This window comes from Homarus americanus, unplaced genomic scaffold, assembly GCF_018991925.1.
Source record: "Homarus americanus isolate GMGI-L3 unplaced genomic scaffold, GMGI_Hamer_2.0 scaffold16430, whole genome shotgun sequence".
Classification (NCBI taxonomy): Eukaryota; Metazoa; Arthropoda; class Malacostraca; order Decapoda; family Nephropidae; genus Homarus; species Homarus americanus.
The window spans coordinates 9,783,221-9,806,540 of NW_024729259.1; the positions used below are offsets into that span (position 1 = coordinate 9,783,221).

Below are 23,320 nucleotides of genomic sequence, written 5' to 3' on the forward strand. Positions count from 1 at the left end.
TTATGCACCCCGACGCCTTATAGGCCGAGATATACGGTAGGTTAATTTCTGGTTACAGTTAATTAGTCAAGTCTGACATATTTCTGTTGTCATCATTAGAATGTACGTATATCACATTTATTGAAGATTCATAATTTCATTATCTTTGAATATCCAAGAATTGTAATATAAAAACAAAGGTAAAGGGGGTCATACCTGTGATTACTTTCTACAATTATTACATCTAGCTATAATTGAGTGGAGCATCAAGGAGTTTAAAGATGAAAATGTATTACAGTCTCTCCTCGACTTACGACGGTGTTCCGTCCCGACGACCAGGTCGTAATACCTGAAATATTGTTATTAAATATTATCATCAATGACTTCTTTTGGTATTAAACAATACAATTTGGTGCTAATTTTTTCCTCTTACATAAAGTAGCTTTAGTGTATAGGGTGAAACATCTATCATGAAGTGATTGTCATTTGAACTTTACGGAGTCTGAATTTGTAAAAAAAACAAGACTAATGTTTTTGATCTACTCATAATCAATTTGGTAAAAAATGAATGATTAGGTCATCCACCTACTTGGCATTTGAAAAAACATAATTTCAATGTCACCAAACCTAACCTAACCCAACTTAACTTATCTAACGTAAACTAACTTAACTGGAAAAAATCGGTCAACTTAAAATCATTAAATTTGCTGGATGGCCAAAAAGATAATAATATTATCACTTCCATTTACTTTAGAAGGACATATTCATTTTTGTTGAAATCATGGACATACTGTCATTGGCAAAGTTAATTAATATCACCACTCCAACTGTTGGCCCAAACAAGTCATAAAGTAGTTCTTTCTTGTAATACATTGAGTCACTAAGGGAATAAAAAATAAAACATGAATTTAGGTCACTGAATTTATCTTATTAGTAGCAAATTGTGGTTAAACTGATACACAAATGAAACATGCCTGGGGGGTCCGACTGATTACCCAAATGTACATAAATGTAGCCGCAATTAAATAAAAATAATGGTCCTACAAGAATAAATCGGACTGCCAATCACTTCTCGACTAGTATTTGGTGTCACAAAGTAAAAAAAATTGGAAAACGTAATTTAATCTGAGTTAATAGATCGCGTGCATGTACCGAGGGAGCGAGTAATTACCCAAATGTAGTTGCAATGAAGTCAAATGATAGTCCTACAAGAATAAATCGGACTGCCAATCACTTCTCGACTGGTATTTGGTGTCATAAAGTCACAAAAAATTGGTAAACTTAATTTAATCTGAGTTAATAGATCGAGTGCATGTACCTAACCTAACCTAACCTAACACAACTCGGATTAAATTAAGTTTCCCAATTATTTATGACACCAAATAATAATCGAGAAGTGATTCACAGCCTGATTTACGCTTGTAGGACCATCATTTGACTTCATTGCGACTACATTTGGGTAATTACAGTATTACCCTGCTTTACACGGTTTCACTTTCCGCGATTTCTCATTTACGTGGTACCTTGCCAGAACCGGACTTTCACTTTCCGCGGTGCATCTACTCATTTACGCGGTGAAGTATAATTTATTTTTATTTTTTTTTATTTAGCTCATAAAATTCATACAAATTACCCTGCCACAATATAATTTACATTGCTGGAATTCTTACAATTTGATGATCATTTTGAATATAAACATCATGGATTTTGCATTAGACAAACAAATTTTAGATCTAATGTAATAATTTGGTTTACACAAAGCAAATATTTTATTGTTTGTGCAAAATATATGAAGTTTACATTCAAAATATTCCCTGACCTGCAAGGAATCTAGAAATGTCAATTATATTATCCTAACTTTAGTCTGGGTTATTATTTATTACTAAAAATGTAAATACAGTATACTATTTTCTCCCAATCGCTTCTCTGGTAGGGAGGGAAGGTGGGGGGTGGGGGGGTAGGATGGGAGGGAGGGCGGAGGTGGGGTATTTTGATTGACAGATAGTGTCCTTGAAGAATATTTCTTTGTTTATTTACTGAAGATATTTGTTTCAGCTCATAAAATTCATACAAATTGCCCGGCCAGAATATAATTTACATTGCTGGAATTCTTACAATTTGATGATCATTTTGAATATAAACATCATAGATTTTGCATTAGACATACAAATTTTAGATATAATGTTTACTCTGAGTAAATATGTTATCTTTTGTGCAAAATATATGACATTTATATTCCAAATATTCCTGGTCTTACAAGGAATCCAGCAATGTCAATTATATTATCCTAACTTTAATCACTAGATTTTGCATTAGACATACAAATTGATTGACAGATATAATGTTTACATAAAATTCTGATTGCTGGAATTCTTACAAATGATCATTTTGAATATAAACATCATAGATTTTGCATTGCAAAATATAATGTTTACTCTGAGTAAATATGTTATCTTTTGTGCAAAATATATGACATTTATATTCAAAATATTCCTGGTCTTACAAGGAATCCAGCAATGTCAATTATATTATCCTAACTTTAGTTTGAGGTATTATTTATTAAAATCTAGTGGTTTTCCCCCCAAAATTTCTCAGAGAGGGAAGAGCCAGCAGTGTAGTGTGAGAAGAGGGGGAGGGAGTTGAGTCCATTATTTGAATGGACATTAACTTGGCGACTGTATTTCTCTATTTCTCTTAAGTATTAATTGTGTGCATGTACCATCATAAAATTAAGATGTTATTTTTACTAGAACGTAGGTATTGTGTCGGAAAAAGTAGAGTTTGGGGGTCGGGCCAGTCTCTACTGGAATTAATCCCATATGTTCTGTTGTTCCATTTACGCGGATTTCACTTAACGCGGTACCCTGTGGGTTCAATTGACTGCGTAAATCGGGGTACAGTGGGGTATGCCATAACGAATCTAATTGGTTTCAGAACCTTGTTCGTTATAGGATTAATCCGTTCCAGGCCCCCAAATACAACCACTCAACACTGATAAAATTCTGTGGAAAATGTAAAAAATACAGTACTTTATCTTACCTTAGTGTTGTTCAGCATGTAGGACAGGAGGCAGAGGGGGAGGGGGGAGGAGAGAATTATGGAGAAGAGGTGGAAGGAGAGGAGTCATCCTTCCTAGCCCTCTTTGGTGACTGTCTCACAGGCACTTTGTCTATAGGTTCTTTTGTTACCTTTGTAAAGAAGGAATCCAGGGTTGGCTGCTTCAAACTTGATTTCTGGACCTTCCAAAAGTGGTTCATAACATTGTCATTAAACACACTGATGGCGTTTTGCACAGAACCAACATCAGGATGATAATCCTCAGCAAGTTTGGACAGTTTGCTCCAGCAAAAGAACGCATCCTTGAGATCTTTGGCTGGAATGATGCAGCTTTCCTCCTCCTCCCCTGACTCCTCAGAAGTTATGCTCCGCTTCAGTGTCTCATTTTCCTCTTTGTGAAGCTCAAGCAGCTCCTCAGTGGACAGTTCCTTACTGTGCTCTTCCGCCAACTCCTCAACATCATCATCATCCACTTCCAGGCCCATGGAATTGCCCAGAGACACAATTTCATGAACAACAGCCTCCTCTTCTAACTCTTCGAAGCCTTCAAAGTCTCTTTGAGGGACACATTCAGGCCACAATGGCCTCCAAGCAGCACAAAGACACCTCACAGTAACCTCTTTCCAGGCTGAGGTAATTAAAAAAACAGCATCTGCTATATTGAAGTGACTTCCAAAATTCCTTCAAGCTAACATCACTTGAAGAAGTGGATGCAAAACATTTTCTAAACAGTGCCTTTGTGTACAGGTTCTTAAAGTTAGAAATTACCTGTTGATCCATGGGCTGGATGAGAGGTGTTGTGTTGGGTGGCAAGAAGTGCACAGTGATGAAGTTGAACTCCTCTGGCAATTCAACCATCAAATTAGGAGGGTGGGCTGGTGCATTGTCCATCACCAACAAAGCTTTCAGTGGAAGATTATTCTCCCTGAGGTATTCCCGAACACTGGGTCCAAACACCTCAATCACCCAGTCAGAGAATAAATTCCTGGTCACCCAAGCCTTTGGGTTTGACTGCCACATAACACCAAGGCTCTGGGGTTTTCTGCGTGGTACACAAGGAGTGGCTTTATTTTGCAGTCACCAGAAGCATTAGCACAAAGACGGAGGGTAAGCCTGTCTTTCATTGGCTTATGGCCAGGGACAGAAGTTTCCTCCTTGGTAATGTATGTACGGCGAGGCATTTTTTTCCAAAAAAGTCCAGCTTCATCACAGTTGAATACCTGCTGAGAAACAAAGCCTCCCTCTTTAATATTATTCAAAAAAATGTCATGGTGTTCCTTAGCTGCTTCCTTATCTGCACTAGCAGCATCACCATGTCTCACAACACTATGTATTTTATTTCTCCTTCTGAAACCAGTAAACCACCCCTTGGTACCCCTAAACACTGGCACATCACTATCACTTGCACTGGGAGTCTTGGCTTTAAGGTCCTCAAACAATTGTCTGGCCTTCTCACAAATTATAGCTTCACTAATGCTATCACCAGCCATTTCTTTCTTCTTTATCCACACTAAGAGTAAATTTTCCATCTCAATCACATTACACCTTGCTTTGCTAAGTCTAGAGATTCCCTTAACCACTAGCACTGTTTTCAACTCCTCTTTATTCTTTAAAATCGTACATATAGTCGATTTAGCCATCCCATACTCATCACTAAGTTTCGCAATGCTTGTTCCATCCTCACGTTTCTTTATGATTTCTTTCATAGTTTCAAGAGTTATGAGCTTTCTCACTCGCTTTGGACGATTCATTGTCACAATTGTACACTTGTATAACAAAATATTTATACAAATAACTCTATTTCCACATCAGAAGACGAAGTTTCAACAATAACAGTGGTGCACTGGCTACACAATGAGACAAAGATGGCGCCTGATGCTCTTGTTGTGGGTTGTGGTACAACAATATTCATGCGCCAGGCGAAATAGTCCAGTATTCATCCGCGTTCGTTGTAGGAGTTGCGTTCGTTATAGCATTCTCAATTTTATAGGTAAAACTGTTCGTTATAGGAATATTCGTAGTAGGATCCGTTTGTTATAGTATACCCCACTGTATTTTATCTTTTGTGCAAAATATATGAAGTTTACATTCAAAATATTCCCTGACCTGAAAGGAATCCAGAAATGTCAATTATATTATCCTAACTTTAGTCTGAGGTATTATTTATTACTAAAAGTTAAAAATCTAGTTTTTTCACCCAAACATTTCTCTGGTAGGGAGGGAAGGTGGGGGGTGGGGGGAGGGTTGGGACCTACCGATCCAGGTGGCGTGAGTGTGAGGAGGGGGGGAGGCAAGGTGGGGTACTTTGATTGACAGATAGTGTCGTGAAGAATATTTTTTTTTTTTATTACCCGAAGATATTTGTTTTAGCTCATAAAATTCATACAAATTACTCGGCCAGAATATAATTTACATTGCTGGAATTCTTACAATATGATGATCATTTTGAATATAAACATCATGGATTTTGCATTAGACATACAAATTTTAGATCTAATGTAAGAATTTGGTTTACACAAAGCAAATATTTTATCTTTTGTGCAAAATATATGAAGTTTACATTCAAAATATTCCCTGACCTGCAAGGAATCCAGAAATGTCAATTATATTATCCTAACTTTTGTCTGAGGTATTATTTATTACTAAACGTTAAAATCTAGTGGTTTCACCCAAACATTACTCAGAGAGGTAGGAGCTAGTGAGCTGGGAAGAGGGGGGGGGGGATTTGAGTCCATTATTTGAATGGACATTAACCTGGCGATTGTATTTCTCTTAAATATTAATTGTGTGAGCATACCATCATAAAATTTAGATGTTATTTTTACTACAACATAGGTATTGTGTCGGAAAAAGTGGAGTTTGGGGGGAGTTTAGGGGTCGGGCCAGTCTCTATTGGAATTAATCCCATATGTTCTGTTGTTCACTTTATCCTTTTTTCACTTTCCGCGGTACCCTGTGGGTTCAATTGACCGGGTACTACTGTACTCGCTCCCTCGGTACATGCACGTGATCTATTAACTCAGATTAAAGTAAGTTTTCCAATTTTTTTTTTTACTTTGTGACACCAAATACTAGTCGAGAAGTAATTGGCAGTCCGATTTATTCATGTACGACCATTATTTGACTTAATTGCGGCTACATTTGGGTAATTACTTGGACCGTGCCTGGGTAGTACCTAGCACTCGTTACCTGGCATATTTGGACTTATTAAAATATGAAATCTAGGCTAATAAGTAATTATACTAAGGAAATAATTATTTTGGTAGTGCTGGACGGTTATTAATTGCGCTCATTACGAAAATTGGGTCGATATTAATTCTGATAAAGGACGTCCATCGACCATCACGGATGGACCAGTTTGGATTCACCTGGCATTGGTTACCCGGCATATTTAGACTTATTAAAGTGTGAAATTTATGCTACAAAGTATTTATACTAAGGAAATAATTATTTTGGTAGTGCTGGACTGTTATTAATTGCCCTCATTACGAAAATTGGGTCGATATTAATTCTGATAAAGGACGTTATTCACCATCCCAGAGGAAACTGTTCTCACCACTCTTCAAATAAACTATTTACGACTTTTTTTTTGTTTAATTTGATTTCAATACATTTCTACACATAAATTAGTTGTATTAGTTATCTTAAAAGCTTACCTTTAATGATGGTTAGGCGAATTTGGAGGATATAAACGGCGATGAGACAAGTAGAGCTGGCGGCATTTTCGTACACAAACATGACCGCTTTTAAAAAGAACAATACAATTCTGCATGTGCTGTTCTATATGGAGTATATCGTATAATAAATATTATTCCTTTGCAGATTTATACATTTTATGTCCATCCAAATCAATTTTCTTTCTTTTGGTTTCAAAAATACTTCCTTCGTAGTGATCATCGAAATTTCCCCATGTTCCAATAACGAATCGTACATATTTTTCTTTTTTTTTAGCCAAAAACGCTTCTTGCATAACAACCATGGGAGTACTACAGCATGGTATACACCACGGCTAATCTTGCATATGGGCCTTACATACGCGCAGTCTCGCTTTTTTTTTTTACCATTAATGGTTAGCTACTTACATTGTTCCATTTATTAATATTAAATAACATTACAGGTACTTCAAACAACCATATTAATTTTTTTACATTAATTTTACTACAGCTACAATCAGGGTCTTATTTTCTTCAGTTTTATATGTAGAACCAATCAGTCACTGGTTTTGTAAGCTTTAACATAAACAATGCCGGCAGCCGTCTCGTCTCCTCGTGTGTTTTAATCTTCCACGTATTATTAATAAATTGTATTGTTAATTTTGCACACACAAACATTAATTCAATAAAAACAAATTCAGAAACATTAATTAAAATATATATGAACAGTAAATAAGTGTTGCTTTCATATTCTTATGTAAAGTAATGACGATATGTTTTCACGTGTGCGCACTTACATACGCGATCTCTCTTTTTTTCTTTACCATTATCGTTAGCTACTTCTATTGTTCCATTTATTAACATTAAATAACATTACTTAAAACAACCATATTAATTTTACTACAGCTACAACCAAGGTCTTATTTTCTTCAGTTTTATATGTAGAACCAGTCAGTCACTGGTTTTGTAATCAACGAAAACAATGCTGTCTCATTTCCTAGTGTTTTAATATTCTACGTATTATTAATGAATTGTATTGCTCATTTTGCACACACAAACATTAATTCAATCAAAAAGACTTTCAGTAATTAACAATAATGAATCTTTTGTGCATAAGAGAAATGACGCTGTTTACACGATTGTGCAGATCGTCTGAACGTTGGTGGGCCGTTCAAACCCGTCGAAATTCGAGTTTCCGCTGTCAAAATTTTTAAATGTGTTGTTTTTTTGTGTTCAAATAGAAAACGTCGAATTAAAATCACGCAAAATTTGAGAAGCTACTGTACGACATTTAACCCTTCAATATGTCTTCAAAGAGACCATGAAGCAGAGAAAGTGGTGCTAGTGCTTCCAAGCCAAGTCACTATCTATCCAGGAAAAGGGTGAATTTCCATGGTCCGGCCTCGGTCAGGTCCTGAGGTTGCCGGACTAGAGAGGTACAACTTGTACCATATACAATATGTTAGGGTAGGGGATGGACAAAACAGACCTTATACAGGTTGTACCTCTCTAGTCCGGCATTCTGTGTTCCGGAAACTCCCGTGGTCCAGAACGATTTTAGTTTGCCCATGGAGAAAATTAATTTGAGTCTGGTACTTTCGATGCTTGGCTAAATTTTGCCTTATTTACCCTACCTTTTTGGTGAATTACTACCTGTAATAAAGCAACATCCTAATAAACCAACAAAAATAACAGAGATAAAATTAAATAAAAACTAAAAACAACACAGAAAAGTTCTTATGTTCTACAGCTTCAGCTAGAGTTGAGCATACGTCATCCGAGTAAAAACACACACAACAACATTGGCTGTCCTTATGTTTTCAACTTTACCATCACTGGTGGGTAGAATTTTTGTTTTAAATTTAGAAACATTAATTAAAATATATATGAGCAGTAAATAAGTGTTTCATTCATATTCTTATGTATAGTAATGACGATATGTTTTCACATGTGCGTACTTACATATGTTATCTCACTTTTTTTCTTTACCATTAATGGTTAGCTACTTATATTGTTCCATTAACATTAAATAACATTACTTAAACAACCATATTAATTTTTTACATTAATTTTACTACAGCTACAACCAAGGTCTTATTTTCTTCAGTTTTATATGTAGATCCAGTCAGTCACTGGTTTTGTAATCAACGAAAACAATCTCGTCTCGTTTCCTGGTGTGTTTTAATATTCTACATATTATTAATGAATTGTGTTGTTCATTTTGCACACATAAAAATTAATTAAATCAAAAAGACATTCAGTAATAAACAATAATGAATCTTTTGTACATAAGAGAAATGACACTGTTTACACGATTTGTGCACATCTGAACATTGGCGGGCCGCTCAAACCCGTCAAAATTCGAGTTTCCACCATCAAAATTTTAAATTGCGTAGTGTTTTTTTTTTTGTCCAAATAAAAAACAATGAATTTAAATCTCCCAAAATTTGAGAACCTACTGTACAACATTTAACCCTTCAATATATCTTCAAAGAGACCACGAAGCAGTGAAAGTGGTGCTAGTGCTTCCAAGCGTAAGCACAAATAACTATCTATCCAGGAAAAGGGTGAATTTCCATGATCCGGAAATTTCCATGGTCCAGCACCGGTCAGGTCCCGAGGTTGGCGGACTAGAGAGGTACAACCTGTATTTTGTTCATGATTGTGCATCAACAAGAAGATTAGCTTGCTGATTTAATGAACACAGCTGCAGAATGAGAAAGTACAATTCAGCATTTGTAACATGCTACGACTATTCCTATAACGAACGGTTTTACCTATAAAATTGAGAATGCTATAACGAACGAAACTCCTACAACGATATTTTTTTTTTTTTTTTTTTTTTACACTAATTTATTGTTTTTTTTATTACAAGTATTAATGATATTCTTTATTTCAGGGGTTTAGATGCATATTTATGCACTTTTTTAAAATTTTTACAATTTTATATTATATTTTTCAGTGCTAAGTGGTTGTATTTGGGGGCCTGGAACGGATTAATCCTATAACGAACGAATGCTATGACGAACAAGGTTCTAGAACCAATTAGATTCGTTATAGCATACCCCACATATATAGAAATATATGTACATATAATATTATTTCTGTTTTTACAGATGGTAATATTACTTTACGTGGAATGGAAGATTTGGCTGATGGCAAAGATAAACCTCCAGTTGCTTCTGTCAGCTCAGTACAGGTAAATCCTTCCAGTGATGTTTAGTACTTGTACAATATTATTTAACCCTTTAGGTGCGTAATTAAATTTCGCGCCGGTTCCTGAAAAGTGTCAATTATCCTGCCAAAAATGAATTTCATATAATCACATTTTCTATATGTTTTTCCTAGAGAACTTTTAGTATATTTTCCAAATCTGGAACAAAAATTCACATATGTGTGCAAATTTTAGAGAAAAAATGACATTTATACCCAAAAATGCAGGAAATTGGTATAAATCAATGTCTGGTATATGGCAAATAAATTTAATCAATTTGGTTACTAAACAGCAAATTTAGATATGTATTACATATTCAGATAATATCAAACAAAATAGTACAAAAATAAGCTATATTGCATTCAGGAAATACTCCTATACCTCAATACATAATATGTCCGCATGTCGTCTCATTTGGGGAAGTTTTTTCAAGGCCGTGGGATATCCCCGCTTGTCGCATTTAATTAATATAATATTTTGGGCGGGTTTACCCGCATGTCGCATCCAAAGGGTTAAACTGTTTACTTTCCAGATTTTATGGTTCAGCAGACTAACTGGAAAAGAACTGCAGGATTGATCCTGAAATTCCATTACCATGTAGCGTAATGTATGTGGCGCAGTAGTCAAAGTTCTCTTTCTTATGTGTCAGTTTTCTTTTTCTTAGGATCACATACACACATACATAAAGGAGATCTCGCACTCAGTATCGAGGTGAGAAAGGAAACTCGCAATATCGTTTTCTCTACGTATATTGTATGTGCAGTGAAGTAAGATACTGGGGAGTTGCTGTGTTGTAGAGGAGCTTGTTGAGAGGATGTCTTGTCGGTTTGAGAGCTTGGAGTAGAATGACCTTCACGGCGAGGCAGGGGAGTATTTATACAATCCTGCATACTCAAAATTCGAGTTGCGAGATGAAAGGTGCCGCTGATTGGCTGAGGCAAGGGCGGCAGCTGGCCAATCAGCGAACGACTCGGGGGCAGAAGCTGTGGTCTGGAACTCGCTGCTGATTGGCTGAGGAGAGGACGGTAGGTGGCCAATCAGCAAACGGTTCAGGAGCGGAGGCTGTGGTATGGAACTGGCTGCTGATTGGCTGAGGTGAGGACAGTGGAGTGGTTGTAGTGAGAGTAAATCACTACAATACTCCCCCTCCCCTCCGGGTGCTGCAGGAAACCTGTTGTAGGCAGGATCGTATCCCACTTGCGAGGCATAGCGGACTTGGGTGTGAACTACTAGGCCGTTACGAGTGATGACTCCGTCGAATGGGATGTCTGGGTCCACAGGGCCAGATGCAGGATCCTCATCAGGAGCAGGGTCAGGAGCAGTCGGTACCTGAGGAAGAAAAGAGGGCGCCCGGAAATGTTGTGGACGAGGTGGTGCTGGAGGCGGCAATGGTGGCCAGACTGGTGAAGGCGTTGTTTGCCGGGGGTAATGCTTGGCCGGGGTCCCATTGGGTAAGGTGGCTGATTTCACTCAATCGATACTGACGGTGTCATGTCTGCCATTGCAATCGATCGTCAGGAACTTCACTGACCGTGCAAGCACCGGGAAGGGTCCGCCGTAGGGATGTTGAAGTGGGTTGTTGTGAGCATCGTGCCTGAGGAAGACATACTCGGCGTTGAGTAGTGCAGGAGGGATGTGTTAAATGCGATGGGAAGGCTGGCATGGGGCAGTAGCCTTTAGTGCAGAAACTGCCTATCGCAGTATTTGCAGGGAGCCTCACAACGTCTAGCCTTCCCATCGCCCTGAACACATCCCTCCTGCACTACTCAACGCCGAGTATGTTGATGGGGGTTCGCTGAGGGTGAGATCCGCTTGGCTGCAGTCCATGTCCTCTTTGTGTGATGCGCGGATGCCAAGGAGCACAAAGGGTAGAGCATCCGTCCAGCTGTAGGGGTCGTGCTGTGCCTTGATGGCGTCCTTCAGCTGACGATGAAGCCACTGTACCATGCCGTTGGACTGAGGGTGATAAGCACTAGTGCGGTGTCTGGTAGTGCCGAGGAACTGCAGGAGACTATGCCAGAGTTGTGACTCAAACTGGACTCCTCGGTCAGTGATGGTGGTGGGTAGTTCGAGATAGTGGTTGTAGGTGTCACGGGAGTGTGGTGGTGGCGGCTAGTGGTCATGGGAGTGTGTTGGTGGTAGAGGTAGTGGTGATAGTGGTGGTGTTCATGGGAGTGTGGTGGTGTGAGGTAGTGGTGCTGGTGGTCATGGGAGTGTGGTGGTGTGAGGTAGTGGTGCTGGTGGTCATGGGGTGGTGGTGTGAGTGGTGCTGGTGGTCATAGGAGTGTGGTCCTCTGGTGGTCTGTGGGTGGTGTGGTGTGTGTGGAGGTGTGGTGGTGTGGAGGTAGTGGTGGCGGTGGTCATGGGGTGTGGTGGTGTGAGGTAGGTCATGGTGGTGGTGGCTGGTGGTCATGGGAGTGTGGTGGTGTGAGGTGTAGTGGTGGTCATGGGGTGTGGTGGTGTGAGGTAATGGTGGCTGGCTGGTCATGGGAGTGTGGTGGTGTGAGGTAGTGGTGGCTGGCTGGTCATGGGAGTGTGGTGGTGTGAGGTGTGGTGGCTGGCTGGTCATGGGATTGTGGTGGTGTGAGGTAGTGGTGGCTGGCTGGTCATGGGAGTGTGGTGGTGTGAGTTAGTGGTGGCTGGTGGTCATGGGAGTGTGGTGGTGATAGGTGGTCATGGGTGTGGTGGTGTGAATGGTGGCTGGCTGGTCATGGGAGTGTGGTGGTGTGAGGTAGTGGTGCTAGTGGTCATGGAGTGTGGTGGTGTGAGGTAGTGGTGGCTGGCTGGTCATGGAAGGTGGTGGTGAGGTGGTGGTGGCTGGCTGGTCATGGGTGGTGGTGTGGGTAGTGGTGCTGGTGGTCATGGGAGTGGTGGTGTGAGGTAGTGGTGGATGGCTGGTCATGGGAGTGTGTTGGTGTGAGTTAGTGGTGGCTGGTGGTCATGGGAGTGTGGTGGTGTGGAGGTAGTGGTGGCTGGCTGGTCATGGGAGTGTGGTGGTGTGAGTTAGTGGTGGCTGGTGGTCATGGGAGTGTGGTGGTGTGTTAGTGGTGGCTGGCTGGTCATGGGGTGGTGGTGTGAGTTAGTGGTGGCTGGTGGTCATGGGAGTGTGGTGGTGATAGTGGTGGTCATGGGGTGTGGTGTGTGAGGAATGGTGGCTTGGTCATGGGATTGTGGTGGTGTGAGGTAGTGGTGCTAGTGGTCATGGGAGTGTGGTGGTGTGGAGGTAGTGGTGGCTGGCTGGTCATGGGGTGTGTTGGTGTGGGGTGGTAGGTGGTCATGGGAGTGTGGTGTGAGGTAGGGTGGCTGGCTGGTCATGGGGTGTGGTGGGTGGTGTGGTAGAGTGTGAGGAGGTAGTGGCTGGCTCATGGGAGTGTGGTGGTGTGAGTTAGTGGTGGTAGTGGTCATGGGAGTGTGGTGGTGGAGGCATGGTGGTGGTGGTCATGGGAGTGTGGTGGTGTGAGGTAGTGGTGGCTGGCTGGTCATGGGGTGTGGTGGTGTGAGTGGTGGCTGTGTAGGTGTGGTGGCTGGCTGGTCATGGGGTGTGGTGGTGTGAGTAGTGGTGCTGTGGTGGGAGTGTGGTGGTGTGGAGTGGTGCTGGCTGGTCATGGGAGTGTGGTGGTGTGAGGTAGTGGTGGCTGGCTGGTCATGGGAGTGTGGTGGTGTGAGTTAGTGGTGGTATGTGTGGTGGTGGGAGTGTAGTGGTGGCTGGCTGGTCATGGGTGTGGTGGTGTGAGGTGGCTGGCTGGTCATGGGAGTGTGGTGGTGTGAGGTAGTGGTGCTATGTGGTGAGTGGGGTGTGGTGGTAGGTGGTCATGGGGTGTGGTGGTGTGAGGTAGTGGTGGCTGGCTGGTCTGGGGTGTGGTGGTGTGAGTTAGTGGTGGTAGGTGGTCATGGGAGTGTGGTGGTGTGGGGTAATGGTGGCTGGTGGTGATGGGAGTGTGGTGGTGGTGGTGGTGTGAGGTTGGTGGCTGATGGTCATGTGGTGGTGGTGAGTTAGTGGTGGTAGGTGGTCGGGGTGTGGTGGTGTGAGGTTGTGGTGGCTGATGGTCATGGGAGTGTGGTGGTGGTGAGTGTTGTTTGTGGTTGGTGATGAGTATTGTTGTTGTTGGTGGTGGTGGTGATGACGATGGTGAAGTGACCCACATGTGTGCATACTGTGAGTTGGTTATTGTTAATTTTCAACTCATACTTTCAGGTACTGTAGATGTAAGTAATTTTTTTTTTTTTTTTTTTTACTCTGTTACATTCACACACATTCTTCATACATAATGTGAAAAAAAGAAGGAAAGAAATGATTATCATAAGCTCATAAACATAATGAAACACTTCTTACTACCACTGGAGTCGCCTAGATTGTGTGAGCAGAGGGGGAGATCTCAGCCGCTCCTGTTTCATATTCCTGATGAAACTATAGCCATCTGGCAATGCAGTACTTTTTATTCTTTTATTATATTTATTTGTATAATTTTTATTTATTCCTGACATTACTGCTACTACAGTATACACACAACCTTGGTCCCTAACACCCTTGGATAATGAGGAGTATATATCAAAATTAAATTTGCCCACTGGGAATGCATCTCCCCGTCATAATATTGGTTTGATTGTTTGTGTGAAATCGTACATGTAATTTACATCCAATTATCTCGGTCTTGTTTTGCTTTGTTCCTGTGCTGTGTTATGAGTTGAATAAAACCTTGGTTATCGAAGGTTCTTATGCTTTATCGCTACATTAATTCTTATGGGGAAAATTGCCCCGATTTTGGCAGTTTCTTTAATCGCAATGACTTTTAGGAAGGCATCCCTTGTATTAACCGGGGAAATTCTTGTACCCTGTGCTAACTTTTTGGGGGACTATAATTTATATCCTTCATCAGTTCAATTATTCTTATTTAAATACAGTGGTCCCTCGGTTAACGAACACAATTCGTTCCACAAAGTCGTTCGTTAACCGAAAATTTTGTTAACCGAATCCATTGTTTCAATGGGATATTGGGTAATTGGTTCCAGCTCATAGAAAAGTACATACAAAGTAAAAAAAATGCAGTAAAGTACATTTACTTTAAGTTGTGTATGTAGAATGTTCCTAGTTGGTGATGATGATGGGAATTAGAAGTGGGGGTGGAGGAGAAGGGAGAAGAGCAGGAAGTGGGGATGGAGGAGAAATCACCTTTCAGGGGACCCATGCTTGATGCAGTAATTTCACCAATAAAATTTTATGTTCACTAGGTGTAATTCAGGCTAATTTTATATAAATCATCACTGCACTGCGCTATATGTTATCAATATGTTAACTAAATTTCAAAATGACCAATAATTTTAATGTAAAAATTCAAAAATATTCAAGACACCAACAAAAGCTATGTTCACGCCACTGTAAACAAAGCCACACTGACTCCTGGTGGGTGAGTCAAGCGGCTGATGGGTGCACAAAAAACTAGTTCCCTGTACTGCGTATATTATCAATATGTTAACTAAATTTTAAAATTACTAATAATTTTAATATAAAAAATGCAAAAATATTAAAGAGCACAACTTTCTTGATATTTACTCCACTGGCAATGAATGTAAACATAGAACAGATTACTCAGTTGACAGACTAGCCCATCAGCTGATCAGCTGATGCTCACAGCAAAACGTGTTTGTCGTAAGGATTTCATTAATCGAAGTTTTGTTCATTAACCGAATTGAAGATCCTTTTGGGAGGTAATTCATTAACCGAAATTTCGTTAATTGAACCGTTCGTTAACCGAGGGACCACTGTATATAGTCTGATGTATCCATGTGTATTTTACTTATTAAAAACTGCCACCTTTGGGCTTCTGTTAGGTTTATTGTATACTACACTTCATTTAATTTACTTATTTCATTGGTCCTGTATGCACCTTTACCTATTGCTGGATATCCAGTAAATTGTTTTCCTATATACTTTATGATGCTAATATATAATTTTATCCAAATAGCTCTCTGTTTCTTATGTATTATTATTATTTTTTTATTAGATTACAACTGTCGGTGAATCTATCAACATGCCTCCAAAAGCATCGTTTAGTGAGCCAACCCTCTTTCGAAAGAAGCGAGGAGCTAAAAAGAAAGCCAAATGGTTGTGTGACATCTGTGGCAAAGGTTTTCTACACAAGGGAAGATATCTTTTACACACGTAAGTTCTTTAAGATATTTTAAGTGAGAATAATAAATTTTACTAGAATTTTTCCTCAATATTTCATGTTTTTTGTTTTTGTTTTTGTTTTTTTATTTGCCCCTGAGGGAGCTAGTTTATTGGCCACCCCCTTACATCCTGTGTAAAGTGGAGCGTTTACAGCGCCCATATGGGAAGCATGCGTAGTTCATGTTTGCCTTTATGACTCGTGCATTAAGGGTTCATTTAGCTCATGAATTTAAGATGAGCATTTATTTGTCAATTTATTCTAATTCACTACTGTAGGAACTCATTTGTCTGCATTCATTTCATTTAATTGCATGATTTACTTTGCGTATATATATATATATATATATATATATATATATATATATATATATATATATATATATATATATATATATATATATATATATATATATATATATATATATATATATATATATATATATATATATATATATATATATATATATATATATATATATATATATATATATATATATATATATATATATATATATATATATATATATATATATATATATATATATATATATATATATATATATATATATATATATATATATATATATATATATATATATATATATATATATATATATATATATATATATATATATATATATATATATATTTTTTGCTGAACACCTCGGTTACTTGTAATTTGATTGTGAACTGCCTTCCATAAGGATCTTCAATTCAGTTAACGAAAAAATTAGCTTGAACTACTTCACGAACCGACCTCAACATGTTTTGCTTGCACTTGGCCGGACAACCAGCTTTAGTATCAGTCCGTAATACATTAATGGGTTCTAGGGGCTTAAATTCCTTACTATTTTGTAAATATCAAGAAGTTTATACTATTCAATAATTTTTAAAGTTTAATATTCAATTTTTTTGGGCCATTTTAACAATTATTAGACAAAATTGAAGGTAAAGTGGCTAGTTTAATGCATGGCATCCAGCCTCTTAACACAGCAAAGCAGGCGTCAGTCTCTCTGTTTTCAGTGGAGGTATGCTTGAGACTCTCTTCAACTAACGCTTTTTCTGTGTTTCCAAACAATATTGGTCATTTGAAATATATTTTATATATTGACAATATATAATGCAGTGCAGCGTTGATTTAAAGAAAAAATCTTGAATTAAACCAGAGAGCTAAAATTTTATGGGTGAAATGGCACCATGGGGTGACTTCTCTTCCAGCCCAATGCCTTCTCTTCTTCCTTCTCCTCCATCCCCATTCTAAATCCCATCATCATCATCATCCAGGAGCCTTCTACATACACACCTCAAAGTAAGTGAACTTTTCATTTTTGTTGAATTTAGAGTTCCGGTGAGCTGGAACCAATTACCCAAAACCCATTGAAACAATGGTTTGATTAACAAACGTTTCATTGGTTATGAACGACTTTCTGGAGCAGTTGGGTTAAGTTAACGAGAACTAATATATATATATATATATATATATATATATATATATATATATATATATATATATATATATATATATATATATATATATATATATATATATATATATATATATATATATATATATATATATATATATATATATATATATATATATATATATATATATACAGTGAGTATGCTATATGACGGATCCTACTACGAATATTCCTATACGAATGGTTTTTACCTATAAAATTGAGGTCTTGAACGAAACTCCTACAACGAACATAATTTAAATTTTTTTTTTTCCTAATTTATTGTTTTATTATTACAAATATGATATTCTTTATTTCAGGGTTTTAGATGCATATTATGCACTTTTTTACAATTTTACAATTTTATATTATATTTTTTCGTGTTAAGTGGTTGTATTTGGGGCCTGGAACAGATTAATCCTATAACAGCGAATGCTATAACGAACAAGGTTCTAGAACAATTAGATTGATTATAGCATTCCCTATTTTTTTTTATATATATATATATACCTATATATATATATATATATATATATATATATATATATATATATATATATATATATATATATATATATATATATATATATATATATATATATATATATATAAGACGGAGGTTGGGGACCAAATCCAGGTCATTAAGTCCGACATGGTCGTAAGTCCGACATAGATAAAAAAAAAAAATTTTTTTTTTTTTTTAATAAAAATCTACAATGAAATACAGTACAGTAAAAAGTAATGAATAATGATGAATGGATACAGTACAGTGAAAGTAATAAATAATAAGGAATGGATACAGTGTGATGAGCATAACCTTTAATGTAGTCCATTAGATAATGCCCAGGGGCTTATAATTTTCTAATTATACATGGAGACTACATTAACTGGAGAAGTTTGGTATGGAAAATCGTGTGTCATTTTGAAAAAAAAAAAAATTATATCTATATCTGAGCGATTACGTGAAGTCGGTAATTAGAGTCATCCGCGTGGTCGTAGAGTCGAGGTCTAGATTGTATATATATATATATATATATATATATATATATATATATATATATATATATATATATATATATATATATATATATTGTAACGTCAATTTACTGGACTTGGGGTTTATTAAAGATTATAAGATGGTAATATGGTGGGCGCCTTTGAGAAAAATTCGAACCAACACACTTAAATCTACTAAACAAAATGAATTGTCCGTGACCGTGGAAGGATAGCGTCTGTGACTGGGATTAATGAGACACACTGTAAAATTGAACACTTATATTCCTCCAACATCAAACACAATCAAATAATGGGTACACCAATATGCACCTCTTAACTTCAACTTAAACACTACTCTGGGGAATAAAAGTTATACATGATATAAGGAAATTATTAGAAACTCAGGCAACAATAAATTTGAAGTATTAAGAACTGTTGCTTGCACACATGGAACAGGCCTTAGGGCTTTCACAAAATAATATCAGTCCTTAGGAAATGGTATTAAAAATAAGAAATTAAATACTCTACCATGAATAGGCCTTAAGGGCTTTCAACAAAAATATTATCAGTCACTGAGAAATGGTAATAAAAAATAAATTAAATACTCTACAATGAATAGGCCTTGGGGCACTCAACAAAATTATATCACCAACAGATGCACACTTCTAACCTAACTAAACACTACTCTGGGAACAAAGGTTATACCTGAGATCAGAATTATGAAGAAAAATTAGATGCATTAGAAGAATCAAATCACGGTATCACTCTGGTTCCACTTAATGACACAAACATTAAAAAACAATACTATCAAATTATTTAAGAAATATTAAACTACACGTCAAGATAATATCAGTAGCTGAGAAATGGTATTAACTACCCCCAAATATATTCACTATTATTAATATGTTACTGGGTCCCACAATACCCGTGAACCATGCTCCCCCAACTCAACATACCCTTGTAGGGAGATAAAATGTTCTCTAGGTATCTCCTAGAGTCCTAGACTCATGGTCTCAGTGTGTGACCATTAATTTACTCAGATAGCCTCAGTGTACTCCCAGTGCGTCCATAAAGCGGAAGGTAGGCAATCAGACCTTGTACAGTTGAGAAGCTTTGCTTCCCGTTATAAGAGGGTTTCACTAAGCTGCTAGAGACATGTGGTGTTGTGAGCGAGGTGAGAGAGCTGCTGACCCAACTATCGTCCAGTCGTCAGCTGGGCACCCAGACGACTAGATTCCTCAAGAGATCCTTTGATACCCGCTAAACAGTGACAGGCCTACACTGGTCGGTCCAATGGCGACAATCGCCACCCTCAATCATCAACGGCAGTCTCAAGCGGCAGTCAATCTCTACTTAGTCAAACTCCGGTCAACTCCGGTCAAGTGGGTTCTGGCGGAAACCATGAAATGAACTCACTGTTAGCTCTAGTTTACTTTACCACTGCCTATCTAACCCTGTCTGAGATCGAATGGGACTTACTTGTTATACTGCAATAGCACAGCACAGCACAGGTGACTAGGCCAGCGTGACTATTTCTGTGACGGACGCCAGAGGGGCGTCTTGTTTGTCTGAATGCTCACGTGACTGAGAGGACCAGCCAGCGTCACGTCTCCTCTCAAAGCGTTAGCTTAGGCTCACGTGACATATTTTCCGCCTAACTAAAAATTCCTGGAACACCCGTAACATTATTCAGACTGATAAACGAATCTATAATAATTTCAAATTCAATAATAGTCCCTTAACTTCATGAATCGCATCATTATTAATTGGCAAATTACATTTAATATCACTTAGGCCTAGTTCCACAACCTCTCGCTATGTAGGGGCGCCTTCCCTCAGGGCGAACTTGACGCTCAGTATAGCTAATGGCGGGCATTTGAAATTTCAATATTATATATATATATATATATATATATATATATATATATATATATATATATATATATATATATATATATATATATATATATATATATATATATATATATATATATATATATATATATATATATATATATATATATATATATATATATATATATATATATATATATATATATATATATATATATATATATATATATATATATATATATATATATATATATATATATATATATATATATATATATATATATATATATATATATTGACAGTGAGTATGCTATAACTAATCTAATTGGTTCTAGTTCCTTGTTCTTTATAGCATTAGATCAAGTATAGGATTAACTGTTCCTGTTCCAAATACAACCACTTAACACTGAAAAATATAATATAAAATTGTAAAATTGTAAAAAAGTGCATAAATATGCATCTAAACCCCTGAAATAAAGAATATCATTAATATTTGTAATAAAAACAATAAATTAGAAAAAAAAATTAAATAATGTTAGATGTAGGAGTTCCGTTAAGTTATATAGCATTCTCAATTTATAGGTAAAACCGTTAAGTTATAGGAAAATTGTAGTAGGATCCATTCGCTATAGCATACCCCACTGTGTATATATATATATATATATATATATATATATATATATATATATATATATATATATATATATATATATATATATATATATATATATATATATATATATATATATATATATATATATATATATATATATATATATATATATATATATATATATATATATATATATATATATATATATATATATATATATATATATATATATATATATATATATATATATATATATATATATATATATATATATATATATATATATATATAATTTAATCTATGTCAATTGAACCCAGAGGGTCCTGCTATGAAACCAAGTGAATAACAGAACATATGATTAATTCTAATAGAACCCAGTCCAATTTTCAAACTCCATTTTTGGATTTACAAATAACTATGTTGTAGTAAAAAATTCTATCTTAACTTTATGGTGGCATGAAAAACAAGTAATATAAGAGGTTAGTTAGGAAAAGATAAATAATATAGGAAAATAAAGAATAGGTTAAAAAACGAAAAGTTTTAAGGAACACTCACGTGTAGTAGAAGAGGATGGGCCTGCATACGGGGATGGAGGCTGGTTCGAGGCAGAGGGCAGATTATTGCCCCCAGGTGAATCACTATTACTAGGTGAATCACCATTACCAGGTGAATCAATATCACTTCGTCACTACAGTTGCTTTATGGCTTCCTGGATAAATCCTCTCAAAATCACCTCCTTCACTATCACTATCACTGCCTTGGGCTGGCTGTGGTGGGCTGGCGGCTAAGAACTCGTTGAGTGCTTTGCTGATCGCTGGCTTGATGTTTCTATGACACAATCGTGATGTACGGCTCCATAGCCTGCACCAGTCGGGCAGGAAGACGCTATGGCGCTTCATCACAGCGTCGCGAAACGATGATTTTAATTTTTCTGTTAACTCTATGACACAATTTTAATATCACTATGATTCTGAAACTAGGCCTTCTGAGAACACGCACCTTCTTCTTCCCTCCCTTCTTCACTGGCGTGGTTCTTCTTCCAACATCTCGCCGCAGTCACTTCCAGATCTCTGATCACCCATGATGTCTCTGGTGGTCTCTCGAGAAGCCTTCAGGGCTGCAATATTGAGCGCGAGCTTCTCTGGCAAGCGTCCACTGCTACGCTGCGCCAGTCTGAACCTGACTAGGTCACAGGTTCACCTTCCCTCTCACCTGGTATGCCATGCAACACATGTCTCCATGCGTGATTTAATCGTGAGTAATAGACAGCAGATCCCATGCCTCCACCAAGAAGTCTACAGCTTGTTTGACGCTAAACTTTCCAAAATTGCTTGACGGTAGTTCTGAGTCGCCGCCTCTTGTTCCCTTTGTCCTCGCTGCTTTTACTCCGCCGTCGGTAGTCACCCAGCTTATTTAACTCATCCTTGGTGTTGGTAGAGCTGCTCAGAGCTTTAATTTCTTTTGCCGGCAGCAGCTTTAACGTTGCAGATTAACTCCCTGGTCCATAGGCTGGATTAATGACGGTGTTGGGAGGAAGGAAGACCACTTTACGCTGGGGTGACGACCGATTAGTAGGGGCGAAAGTGTCCAGGTAGCAGTTGTCAAGGAGCAACAAAATGCTGAATGGAACATTCGCTGTCGCAGAATTTCTGCACGCCAGAACAAAAAAAGGTCAAACCAGAAGAGGGACAGAGAAGAGGACATCCACGCCTTACGCAGGAAAAGTTAGCCAGTGACATTGTTTGTTCTGGCGTCCATATTCTTGTAGGCGCAAGCGGCTATGTGGGCTTTGTGAATCACCGATAACTTTGGTTTACAGGTACCGGAGGCATTGGTGGTAAACAGGACGGGTGATGCGCTCCTTCTGCATCTTCCGCCCTTACCTGCTCGCAGACTGACAACGAAGGTCTTGGAAGGTAACTTTTTTCCAGAAAAAGACCCAGATTCAATCCATGTTAAACACCTGGTCACAGTGTAATTGTCCTTCCTCCATAATCTCAATGTAAAAAAACGGAGGAAAATCTTCTAGTCAGCCGCACGGTCAGCACTTTCCTCACCAACAATGCTGGCGTTGGTGACCTTGTTCCTCTTAAACCTACAGCCAACCGAAGCGATTAGCGGTTTAACAATTCCCAGTCTATTTGTCACTGCTGCGTGATAGTTTGCGCGACCGCACTGAGCGCTGGGTACCGCCATGTTGCGTCAAGGCCCGGACGACCAAATAACTCACCAGCAAAGTTTCACTTTGCCAGCACCCTGTTCTGGCACGGTTTCCGATAGCTGAAGCACCTGCAGACTTCAGAGCTTCATGTGCCCTTTATC

General features: G+C 37.9%; 1 protein-coding gene across 1 annotated transcript in view; it reads left to right on the forward strand.

The window, feature by feature from the left end:
- The window catches only part of LOC121866573, a 115,661-nt gene extending 99,594 nt beyond the window's left edge, over nucleotides 1–16,067 (forward strand). The window contains exons 5-6 of the mRNA XM_042366341.1: nucleotides 9,806–9,888; nucleotides 15,906–16,067. Of these exons, the coding sequence (XP_042222275.1) occupies nucleotides 9,806–9,888; nucleotides 15,906–16,067 (245 nt within the window). The remainder of the gene's footprint in view (nucleotides 1–9,805; nucleotides 9,889–15,905) is intronic.
- The last annotated feature ends 7,253 nt before the right edge of the window (nucleotides 16,068–23,320 follow it).